Source organism: Saccopteryx leptura, chromosome X, assembly GCF_036850995.1.
Source record: "Saccopteryx leptura isolate mSacLep1 chromosome X, mSacLep1_pri_phased_curated, whole genome shotgun sequence".
Classification (NCBI taxonomy): domain Eukaryota; kingdom Metazoa; phylum Chordata; class Mammalia; order Chiroptera; family Emballonuridae; genus Saccopteryx; species Saccopteryx leptura.
Window position 1 is genome coordinate 22,502,821 of NC_089516.1, and position 13,233 is coordinate 22,516,053.

Here is a 13,233-nt window from a genome sequence, read left to right on the forward strand (position 1 = left end):
TTAAGGTCATGTGTTTCCTCTACGTGGTTCTTAGGGGACAGAATGTCCAGGAAAAGAGGGGGCTAGTGGGTTTCTAGGGTAATGTCCTCAAGATACCCTGTAGACAGAGCCTGCCTTCAGTAAAGCCAATGTGGAATCTACCTGTTGAAGGTGCTAATATCATCTCATTCTCCATCTACCAGGTGGCCAAATACCCTGTCTGTTCACCCACAGCTCTGTCTGCTGTCCTGAACAACAGTCATCATGCCTCGTGGTCAGAAGAGTAAGCTCCGTGCTCGTGAGAAACGCCGCCAGAACAAAGCTGAGGCCCAAGTACCTGACAGTGTTGAGGCCGCTGCAGGAGAGGAAGAAGAGGCTGCTTGCTCTTCCTCTTCTGTTTTGGGGGAAGCCTCCTTGAGCTCCACTGGTGCTGTCTCTCTGCAGGTGTCTCCAAGTGCTCCAGACACCACTGGTGCCACTGCAGGTGCTTCATTCAAAAGATTAGGAAAAGCCAAAGGCCGTGTTCTTAAAAGTAAAAATGCCCCCCGGGCCTCAACATCCACTGAGAGCTCTGCCCCAGATCTTCTAACCGAGAAGGCAACTCTGCTGGTGGAGTACGTGCTAGGTCAGTATCAACTGAAGAAGCCCATTAGAAAGGCAGAGATGCTGAAGGTAGTCCGCAAATGGTACAAGAAGGACTTTCCTGAGATCCTCAAGAGAGCCATTAGGCATATGGATCTGATCTATGGCCTAGAATTGAAAGAAGACAAGCCCAACGGTAACTTCTACACCCTTGTTGAACCTCCAGGCGCTGGCAGTCTTAACAAGTTCTGGAGATTTCCTATAAAAGGTATTCTGATGCCTCTGCTGGGTTTGATCTTCTTGAATGGCAACTGCGCCTCTGAGGCAGAGATCTGGGAATTCCTGAATGTTATGGGCGTCTATGAGGGAGAGTATCACTTCGTCTTTGGGGAGCCCAGGAAGCTTATCATGCAAGATTTGGTGCAGGAAGAATATCTACTGTACCTTCAAGTGCCCTACAGTGATCCTCCATGTTATGAGTTCTTCTGGGGGCCAAGAGCAGAAGCTGAGATCACCAAGATGAAAGTCCTGGAGTTTTTGGCCAAGTTCAATGATTCTATCATCACTGACTTTCCACTCCTATATGAAGAGGCTTTGCAAGAGGAGCAAGAGAGAGCTCATACCAGAGCCCAAGCTGCATCCACATCCATGGCTGGCCCTCCTTCCGAGGCCAGTGGGAGCTCCAGTACCGCATCTAGCTGCGTCCCGCACCCTGAGTGACCTCGAGCTGGAGTCTTCACTTTTGGGTTGAAAAGGCCTGTTAAGCAGTTTTCTGATATGCGAAATATCTTGTCTTGTTTTTGTGGGTTGTTTTTTTTTTTTTTTTCATTTTCAATTAGTAGTTAACTTTTAGTAAGAATATTTACTTAGTTTAAGGATAACATGGATTGCTCATTTATTGCTTTTCATCAGGTAGCTAATAAGAGTCTTATATTTGATATATGTATTGGAAATACTTCAAAAATTTTTGAGATCCAATACAAGATAACTTAGCTTTAGTATAAGGTCATCTTTTGAGATGTGAAAAATCTTCACACTAAAACAGTTGTTAGCAACAGGCAGTACATAGGTAGGTAGATAAATAGATATATAAATAGGTTGATAGAATGATAGATACAAAGATAACATATATAGGTACATAGATAGTATAAAATTGGCCAATTTTTAATTTATTTTACCATATACTATATTGATTTCAATTGTTCCACACCTTAAAAGACTTCAACCTCTGAAGTCTAGTACTTAGTACTTATCTGAACCTTACATAATTATTAAAATGTTATTAACTATATCTATTATCTATATGTATGAGGCATTATCTGTTACTCCTAAGATTTGTACACAAAGTGTCCCTCTCTAGACCAAGGCATGAGGAAGACGTGGGCCACTGTTAAAATTGGTCACTTCATGTTTGCCTTACTTCATTTAGTCTTTTTTGTAATTTGAAAGCTATATACCTGGATTTGCTTATGTTTTTCAAGAATGTTTGAGAATATAAATCATTGTGAATCCGGCTTCTTGGTTCATGGCTTTTATTTTGTATAATCATTACTTGAGCGTCAGCTCTTTGGAAAACTTCATGCTTGCACTGGGGATGTTTAGGCAGAGAAGATCTGGCCCCTACCCATGCAATTATAAGTTGTAGGAGAAGCAATCATTGCAGAAGAAGGTGCAGTACTCTCTAATTATTAAAAGGAAAAAGTGAAAAGAAGAGTAAAGCAGGGGTGGAGGTAGCATATTACCATATTAACTTGTTTCATTTCTAAGCAGCATTTTGTTTCATGAGGAGGTTTCTTTTTTCTAAAACACGACATATTTTATAGCATGACTTAGATGTAAGAAAAAATTCTGGCTGGATTGATGATAACATCTGAGTTCAGAGATAATCAGTAATAATTTGCATTCTCTAAAATCTCAATACAGATCAGGCTCAGTGACCGATGCTTTCCATACATCACGTATATCATGGCGGTCCCACAAGACAGGGCTCATGAGACTCACTGTACAGTGCAGTGCCTGACGCTGATAGAGTTAGGGCTTCGTAATGTGCCAAAATCTCTACGGCTCATAGAGGCCAAGGCTGAAACTAGATTCCTGGTGTAAATTATAGTGAACCCACACTGGTCTACTTCCCCAACCCCGAGACACACCCTGTGCTGCTTCTTTTAATTTTCTTGTCAGTACATTAAAATATGTCTGAAGTGGTAAAAGGAATGGCCCTGTTCTCAAACTACTGGAATGGAAAACAGCATAACAGGAAGAATGCCATGATAATTGAGAAGTATAAATAAACAAAACAAAGAGACAGTGTTCTCTGACGGTATGATCATTTCCAAGTACAGAACGTTCATAGGGCCCTGTCTCATTGGCTTACCAATAGAGTCATCTCAACATGCAGTTGTCCCAAGTTCGATTCTTGTTCAGAGAACAGGAAGAAGTGACCAATCTCCTTCTCTATCCCTCCCTGTCCCTGTACTCCCTCTCTATTTCTCTGTGTCCCCTCCCAAAACCATGGCTGAAATGGTTCGAGCAAGTTCACCCTGGGCACTGAGGATGACTCTATGGTCCCACCACAGGTGCTAAAATATTCAGTTGGTGAACAAAGAAGCAGCAGCCCCAGACTGGCACAGCATCTTCTGGTAGAGGGCCTCTGGTAAGATCCCAGTCAGGTGCATGTGGAAGTATGTTGCTCTGCCTCCCTGCTTATGACTTAATAATAATAGTAATAATAATAATAATAATAATAAATAAATAAATAAATAAGGACTTGTAGAAAATCAAACTAACGCACGGTTGACAGGGATATAACTAATCCCAGCCCTGATACTATCCCTGGCAGATACAGCAAAAGCAGAAGGGCTCAAGTCCCCCTTAGATTCTGGATGCAGGGTCTCAAAGAGAAGTAGCATTGGTTACATACTAGATCTTCAGCAGATAGTGGAACCCAGGCATGACAGGGATGCCTAACATCCTGTATTAGGAGTGAGACAAGCAAGGGTTCCTTAACAGATAGACATCTTTAGAATTTCCTGCTCTGTAGTTGGACAGAGAAGGTGAAAGGCGTAGCTTCCAAACAAAGGTCACCTCTCATTTCCTGATAGGGGCTGGTCTCAGAGACTTAATCCTTAGGTGAATGGGAGAAACCCCATAGAGCAAAGGGAGGATACCCGGTTTCTATCCTGATTCAACATGATAACATGGTGTAACTTCCGGAAAAAAGGAGGCCACTGAGAGCCCTGTCCTTGTCAGACCTGTGACTATGGCACCTACTCATGGTGGCATGATGAGTCCTACTTTCTCCCAGAGATCTCATGGAGGTGAGGACCGTCATCCAAGTCAGCAGTCACAGGTCAACAGAAGTGAATTTTCCAACTTGTGCCAGAAACCAAGGTAAGGATGCTGAAAACTGAAAGGACAGCTCATTTCGTAAGAGTGGGGCAGCACAGATCCCATTTTGGGAGCTTGGAGAGACCATGGGCTGCTGTGACCACATGAGGCACATGTCACTTCTTCCTAGGGCATCTCAGGATATTGGGGACATAGTAGGGAAAGGATGAGCCTCGAGTCAAGACAGAGGATATCTTCAGATTATGCAGGGATCAGGAGGAGGACAGTGAGGAGCACTGTGTGGACACACACCCTGTGTCATCCGTGCCGTACAGGATCTTCCCCAGCCAGCTCTAGGAGCTCCCAGGCAGCAATGTCACCCAGAGGGACCCATCAGTTCCCATTAAACAGTAACATGAAAGTGAGGGTTGGGTCTGTGGGTGGTGATCACAAGTCAATAAAGGGAAAAATGCTAGGCCTGCCCAGCATTCAAATTGAGGAGCTGAGTTGGGTCCGTGAGTGGCACCATCCTTCACTGGGCCAGAACCAGCTGCCAGAGCTTCCATTCTTGTGACTACATGGACAGGCGAGGGCAGATAAGGTCAACCTTACCTTTTCCTTTTCAGTCACCGGGCAGTGTAAGCCTTACTATGAGGACACAGGCCCCTGGTCAAGGAGGGAAGCTTCAGGCTCTTTCAGAATTCAAATTGGGAACCTGAGTGTGGACCACAGGGTCCTTGTAACCATGAACAGGAGGGTTACCAGAGAGTTATGCCCCAGCCTTTGACACCAGAGCCCTAGAAAGCTCAGGCATGGTTATCCTGTGAAGTTCCCTCACACTCTTTACATCAGATCTCAGGGATGTAAAATTTATCACTTGAAACTGTGGCATGTAGGAATCGGAAGGGAAGGATATGATAAATGCCAACATAGTTTTTCATTTTACTACACACATTCCACCAGTCCAAGACAAAGCTTATCAAATTTACTGTGCAGTTGAGTCTCACACATACAGGTTAATAAGTCCTCAAAGCATACATGGCTGGTGGGAGACAGGGATCAAACCCCACACTCATCTACTCTCCAATCCTGGGTCCAAAATTAGTTCATGTTTTTCTAATTACTGTAAAATGCTTCTCAAGGAAAAAGATGAAGGGCTCTCTATGGACAAGGACTGGACTGAAATACATAGCCAGATGAAAATAATACCAGAATGAATGTGAGGTATGCATAAGAGGAGCAAAAGAGAGAACCTTTGCTGACAATAAGATCAGGTACACATGTGATTTCAGATCACATCAAATATCAGGGACTCCAAAAATGTATCTAGCTTCAGCCACTACTTTGTGTAGAGGAAGTCTGTTAGAACAGAATTTACAAGGGAACTTGAGTCTGGGGAAGACAAGGAGTAGATTAGATGTTTTATTTCCCTTTCAGCCCACTGCCTGTGCTCCTGATTTGTGCTGTGGATTTCCCACATCACATCAGTCCCAGGACAGGCACCCATTCTCTGCACGACTTGGAGTAGGGAAACTGATGCCAGTCTCGGTAGGGCATCTTCAGTCTCCCCCTTGACAGCCTTTGCCAGTGAGGTTTCCTGACCGGTCACTTGGTGAGCCAGGAGGAGGAAAACCAGCAGCAGGAGTACTTGGGTGTGTGCCAGCGCCCAGGCCAGGGTGGCGGCACATCCTCATTGTGCCTGACGGACACTGAGCTCTCCTGTGTCCTGCCCCACTTCTCTGCCTCTGCCCACCTCAGTGGCTCCATACAGGCTCTGGCCACGAGCAAATGCATGAGCTTGTGGAAGTGTGCCCTCAGCACAGTGGTGGTGTGCGACACTGAGGCTTCACGGAGAGGATACCGCCAAATGCGTTCCACCCTCACTGAGAAGGATGTCTTCAGGCCCCTATTTCCCCCTACCAGGAAGCAGTGGGGTGGGATTGCTGACCAATGGCTGGATCAGAGGGAGCACCCAGCTAGACCAGCTGGCCCTCCTAAACTCCCCTCTAGCCTCAGCTGCCTGGACTTCACTATTTTATCCACCAGCTCCCTGGCCAGATGAACATGGCCAGTCTGGTTCCAAGGGACGTCCTAGCACTCGCTGACAAGAGGAAGCTTCTCTCCCTTCCACTGCCTAGCTGCTCCTGGAAGACTTGGGCACACTGCCCCTTTAACCATTTTGAGCAGAAGCAGTTTGTACTTTGAAGACAACTTTCTGTGCTGAAGGCCTAGGCATCCCTTTTCCCTACCATGAGAAGACTGCAGATGCTGGGGGTGGGATGGGAGCTTATGGGGGGAGACAAGCAACTGTGGCCCAGCATCACCCAAGACCATTTGGAGGAATGAGCCCTCCACGGACCCCTTCCACACACCCAGCCTGTTGTGAGCTGGAGGTGTTTGGAAAGGATGCCCCAGGCTCACTGAGGATATCTGAAGGCCCAGTCAAGTGCATTTGATATTCAAAAGGAATGATCCTCTATTTTTTAAGTGTTCTTTTTGCAAAAGGTACATTTGAGCTCAGTATCTGTGTGTATGAATAACACTTATCACACATTTATTGCTTTTTTGTTAAAAGTATAGAAGATTTGGCATTTTCTACATCGAATTGAAAATCCTTGCCTCTCTTTTCATGTTTTAGAAGAAGATAAATGGGGCAGATGAACAAAGATTTTCTTGCAAATGTGAATGAACATTGTGAGAGATTGTTGAGATCCAAATATTGAAAAACGTCTTAGCCTGACCTGTGGTGGCACAGTGGATAAAGCGTCAACCTGGAAACGCTGAGGTCGTGGTTCAAAACCCTGAGCTCACCTGGTCAAGGCACATATGGGAGTTGAAACTTCCTGTTCCTCCCCTCCTTCTCTCTCTCTCTCTCTCTCTCTCTCTCTCTCTCTCTCTCCCTCCCTCCCTCCCTCTCCCTCTCCTCTCTAAAATAAATCAATAAAATAAAATAATAAAAGAGCAAAAAAAAAAAGGTCTTAGCTGAATGCATCAGCAAGATGGTACAATAGGAATTCCTAATGCTTGTTTACCCCATTGATACACAGATTTAACAATTATATAAGGAACAAAGTACCTTTATGTGAGACCCATAATCTCGTTAAGAAGTTTCAGTACCACAGGCAAGAATAAAAAATCTAAAATCAGCTGCATCTGAAGTGGGGAAAATCAGTTCAAGTTTACTGGCATCAGCACCTCCCTCCAGTTGACACAGCCCAGCAAAGAGAGATGGTGCCTCTGCTCTAGATGTGGGGTTATAGAGAGTGGGGCAAATGACCCAGGTATCCCCTCAAACGATAGAACTAATAAATATATTTGGTAAGGTTGCAGGATTCCAATTATATTTGAAAATCAGCCATGTTCCTATATATAAAAAACAACTTATTAAATTAAATTAAGAAAAACATTCCACTTAAAGTGGTGTCAAAAGGAATAGAATACATGAGAATAAATTTAACCAGGCAGTTGAAAAATCTGTATGCTGAAAAGCATATGACATTGATAGATAAAATTAGAGAAGACACCAATAAAAGAAAAGATATTACATATTCATGGATTGGAGGAGTTAATATTGTTAAAACATCCACTTTACCTAATGTGATCTATAGATACAGTGCAATACCTATCATATTTTCAATGCAATCATTCACAGAAATAAGAAAGAAAATTCATGCAAAACTAAAATACACCACAAATTTCAATGTAGTTCTGAGGAAGAGGGACAAAGTTCTAATACACTGTTATATTAATAAAAAAAATGTCATAGTAGCATAAAATAGATACATAGACCAATGGAACAGAATAGAGCCTAGAAAGAAGCCCATTGGGATATATCTGTATCTATATCTACAGCTATACCTATATATATCCATATCTATATCTAACTATATATTTATATTTATATATACATATAGATATATATAAATATAAACTGAGGTAATCTTTCACAAGGGAACAATGAATACAAAATGTAGAAATGATAGTCTCTTCAATAAGTCGTAGTGGGAAAATGGAATATCCATATACCTAAGAATTAAATTGGATGCTTATATCATAATCAAATATTAATGAGAAAAGGAATAATGGCTTTGAAATGAGTCCAAAACCAAAAAATTCCAAGAAGAAAGCATAAAGAAAAAGCTCTTTCACATTGGACTAGCAATAATTTTTTTAATATGTCAAAAAAAAACCTGAAAAGACAAACAAAAAGATTTAGTGTGCTTACATTTAAATTAAAAGTTTCTGTACAATAATGAAAAAAATTAACAAAATGAAAAAGCAATTAATGGCTTGTAAGGAATATTTGCAAACCATGTATCATATAAGGGGTTAATAGCCAAATTACATAAGGAATTTAGATATCTCAATAGCCAATTATTTAAGTAAAAACTCACTCACTCAACTCATAAAAAAGCAAAAACCCTGAATATTTTTGCAAAGAAGACCTACAAATGGACAAATTCAGTGGTGGGATTCAGCCAGGTTGCACCAGTTTGGGAGAAACAATACATAATTTTTTATTGAGTTGGGCAAACTGGTTGTTCAAATGGCACTTGTAATCAGGGTTCTCTCTAAGGTAGGCAATTGGGCAGTTACCCAATGTGGAAATCGCAAATTTACATTGTTTACTCCTTTCATCTATTCAACAGTGTATTCTAAGCGCCTGTAGTAATGTTTATTCTGACCATAGGTGAAAAAATTTTGATGGAACAATGCTTGTAATATCTATTTATTCATAAGAAATAACACAATTGAAAACTGGAGGAAGACAACACCAAGCCTAGACTCAACCAGCTCTACAAACAAAACACCCAAACATAGACATAATGAGAAAACAAAGAAGTGCAATCCAAATGAAACCACAAGAGAAACCTTCAGGAGATGAACTGCGTGATATGAAAATAACCAAACTTCCGGATGCGGAGTTCAAAATAATGATAGTAAGGATACTTAGGGATCTTAGAACAACAATGGATGGTCATTACAAACAGCTAAATAAAGAAATAGGAAGTATAAAAAAGATATTGAAATATTAAAAAAGAATCAGTCAGAGATGACGAATACAATATCAGAAATGAAGAACACAATGGAAAGAATTAAAAACAGGAGAGATAGAGCTGATGATCAAATTAGTGAGTTGGACGACAACTTAAACAAAGGCAAGAAAGCAGAGAAGAAAAAAGAGACTCAAAAAGTCTGAGGAAACTCTTAGAGAGCTCTGTGATAACAGGAAGAGACATAACATCCACATCATAGGGGTTCCTGAAGAAGAAAAGAAAGAGCTAGGGATAGAGACTTTGTAAAATCATATCATAGCTGAAAACTTCCCTAAATTAATGCAGAAAAAAACTCTCACAAGTTCAAGAAGCACAGAGAACTCCATTAAAGAAAAACCCAAAGAAACCTACACCAAGACACATTATAATTAAAATACCAAAGCTAAGTGATAAAGAGAAAATATTAAAAGCTTCAAGAGAAAAAAAAGCTATCACCTACAAAGGAGCCCCCATTAGGATGAAATCCGACTTCTAAACAGACACTCTGGAGGCCAGAAGAGAATGGCAAGAAATATTCAAAGTAATGCAGAACAAGAACCTACAACCAAGATTACTTTATCCAGCAAGGCTATCATTTAAAATCGAAGAAGAAATAAAAAGCTTCCCAGACCAAAAAAAAAAAAAAAAAAAAAAAAAAGGAATTCATTACAACCAAACCAATGCTGCAAGAATGTTAAGGGGCCTGTTGTAAACAGATTAAAGTGGGAAAAGAATATAACAAAAGAGGAATACAGCTTTAAAGAATAAAATGGCAATAAACAACTACATATCAATAATAACCTTAAATGTAAATGGATTAAATGATCCAATCAAAAGACATACGGTAGCTGCATGGATAAGAAAACAGGACCTGTACATATGCTGTCTAAAAGAGACACACCTTAAAACAAAAGATACACATAGATTGAAGGTAAAAAGATGGATAAAAACATTTCATGCAAATGGAAATGAAAAAACAGCTGGGGTAGCAATACTTATATCAGACAAAATGGACTTTAAAACAAAGGATATAGTAAGAGATAAAGAAGGCCACTACATAATGATAAAGGGAGTAATCCAACAGGAAGATATAACTATTATAAATATCTATACACCTAATATAGGAGCATGTAAATATATAAAGCAGACTTTGATGGATATAAAGGGTGAAATCAACAGCAATACTATAATAGTAGGGAATTTCAGTACCCCACTAACATCACTAGATTGATCCCAAGAAAGAAAACTAAGAAAGAAACAGCAGACTTAAAGGACACACTAGATCAACTCAATTTAATAGATATCTTCAAAAACTTACACCCTAAAGCATCAGAATATACATTCTTATCAAGTTCTCATAGTACATTCTCTAGGATAGATCACATGTTAGGGCACAAAAGTAGCCTTAACAAATTTAAGAAGATTGAAATCATATCAAGCACTTTCTCTGATCACAATGGCATGAAACTAGAAATGAACCACAACAGAAAAGCTCAAAAATTCTCAAACGCATGGAAACTAAATACCAGGTTGTTAAATAATGAATGGATTAAGAATGAGATCAAAGAAGAAAAGAAATTCCTAGAAACGAATGACAATGAGCATACAACAACTCAAAATTTATGGGACATATCAAAAGCTGTACTGAGAAGGAAGTTCATAGTACTATAGGCACACTTTACAAAACTAGAAAAAGCTAAAATAAACAACCCGGCATCTAAAAGAACTAGAAAAAGAACAGCAAGTAAAGCCCAAATGTAGTAGAAGGAAGGAAATAATAAAGATCAGAGCAGAAATAAATGACATAGAGGCTAAAGAAACAATACAGAGGATCAAGGAAACTAGGAGTTGGTTCATTGATAAGGTAAACAAGATCAATGAACCTTTAACTAGACTCACAAAGAAAAAAAAGAGAGAGGACTCAAATGAATAAAATTAGAAATGAGAGTGGAGAAATAACAACTGACACAACAGAAATACAAAATATTGTAAGAAAATACTATAAAGTACTGTATGTTAAAAAACTATACACGCTAGATGAAATGGACAAATTCCTTGAAACATACAATCTTCCAAAAATCAATTTGGAAGAATCAGAAAACCTAAATAGACCGATTATACTAAATGAGATTGAAACAGTTATCAAAAAACTCCCAACAAAGAAAAGCCCAGTGTCTGATGGCTTCACAAGTGAATTGTACCAAATATTCAAAGAAGAACTGAATCCTATCCTTTTCAAGCTATTTCAAAAAATTCAAGAGGAAGGAAGACTTCCAAGCTCCTTTTAAGAGGCAAGCATAATTCTGATTCCAAAACCAGGCAAAGACAACACAAAGGAAGAAAAGTATAGGCCAATATCCCTGATGAATATAGATGCTAAAATCCTCAACAAAATATTAGCAAACTGGATCCAACAATATATGGAAAACTCATACACCATGATCAAGTGGGATTTATTCTGGGGAGGCAAGGCTGGTACAATTTTTGCAAATCAATCAATGTGATTCATCACATAAACAAAAGGAAGGAGAAAAAGTACATGATAATTTCAATAGATGCAGAAAAAGCATTTGATAAAATCCAGCACCTGTTCATGATCAAAACTCTCAGCAAAGTGGGAATGCAGGGAACATACCTCAACATGATAAAGGCCATCTATGACAAACCCACAGCCAACATCATACTCAATGGGAAAAAATTAAAAGCAATCCCTTAAGATCAAGAACAAGGCAGGTGTGCCCCCTTCCATCACTCTTATTCAATATATAGTCCTGGAATTTCTAGCCACAGCAATCAGACAAGAAGAAGAAATAAAAGGCATTCAAGTTGGAAAAGAAATAAAACTATCATTATTTGCAGATGATATATATAAAACCCTAAAGTCTCAATCAAAAAACTACTGGACCTGATAAATGAATTCAGCAAAGTGGCAGGATATAAAATTAATACTCAAAAATCAGAGGCATTTTTATACGTCAACAATGAACAGTCAGAAAGGGAAATTAAGGAAACAATCCTCTTCACCATTACAATAAAAAAAATAAAGTACCTAGTAGTAAACTTAAACAAGGAGACTAAAGACTTGTACTCGGAAAATTATAAATCATTTGTAAAAGAAATCAAGGAAGATACAAACAAGTGGAAGCACATACCGTGCTTATGGTTAGGAAGAATAAACATCATTAAAATGTCTATATTACCCAAAGCAATCTACAAATTCAATGCAATACCAATTAAAATACCAATGACATACTGCAAAGATATAGATCACATATTCCAAAAATTTATATGGAATCAAAAAAGAACACAAATAGCCTCAGCAATCTTAAAAATGAAGAATAAAGTGGGAGGTATCACACTTCCTGATATCTAGTTATACTACAAGGCCATTGTACTCAAAATAGCCTGGTACTGGCATAAGAACAGGCATATAGATCAATGGAACAGAACAGAGAACCCAGAAATAAACCCACAGCTCTATGGACAACTGATATTTGACAAAGGAGGTAAGGAAATACAATGGAGTAAAGACAGACTCTTTAATAAATGGTGTTGTGAAAATTGGACAGCTACCTGAAAAAAATGAAACTAGACCACTAACTTACACCATTCACAAAAATAAACTCAAAATGGATAAAAGACTTAAATGTAAGCCATGAAACTATAAGCATCTTAGAAGAAAACATAGGCAGTAAGCTCTCCGACATGTCTCAGAGCAATATTTTCACTGATTTATCTCCATGGGGAAGTGAAATAAAAGACAGGATAAACAAATGGGACTATATCAAACCAAAAAGCTTTTGCACAGCTAAAGACAACAAGAACAGAATAAAAAGACAAACTATACAATGGGAGAACATATTTGACAATACATCTGAAGATTAATAATCAAAATTTATAAAGAACTTGTAAATCTCAACACCAGGAAGACAAGCAATCCAATCAAAAAATGTGAAAAATAAATGAATAGACACTTCTCCAAAGAGGACATACAGATGGCCAATAGGCATATGAAAAAATGCTCAACATCATTAATCATTAGAGAAAGGCAAATTAAAACCACAATGAGATATCACCTCACACCAGTCAGAATGGCACTCATTCATCAACAAAACAACACAGAATAACTGCTGGCGAGGATGTGGAGAAAAGGGAACCCTCTTGCACTGCTGCTGGGAACGCAGATGGTGCAGACTCTGTGAAAAACAGTATGGAGATTCCTCAAAAAATTGAAAATCGAACTGACTTTTTTTTTTTTGGATTTTTATGAGGTTGGAAACGGGGAGGCAGTCATACAGAATCCTGCATG

The 13,233-nt window shown here is 39.3% G+C and overlaps 1 protein-coding gene across 1 annotated transcript; it reads left to right on the plus strand.

Annotated features, from left to right (window-relative positions):
* Positions 1–243: 243 nt before the first annotated feature.
* On the plus strand, positions 244–1,281 carry LOC136386239 (melanoma-associated antigen B4-like). Its single transcript, XM_066357737.1, has one exon. It carries the CDS (start codon positions 244–246, stop codon positions 1,279–1,281), a length of 1,038 nt encoding a protein of 345 aa, XP_066213834.1.
* The last annotated feature ends 11,952 nt before the right edge of the window (positions 1,282–13,233 follow it).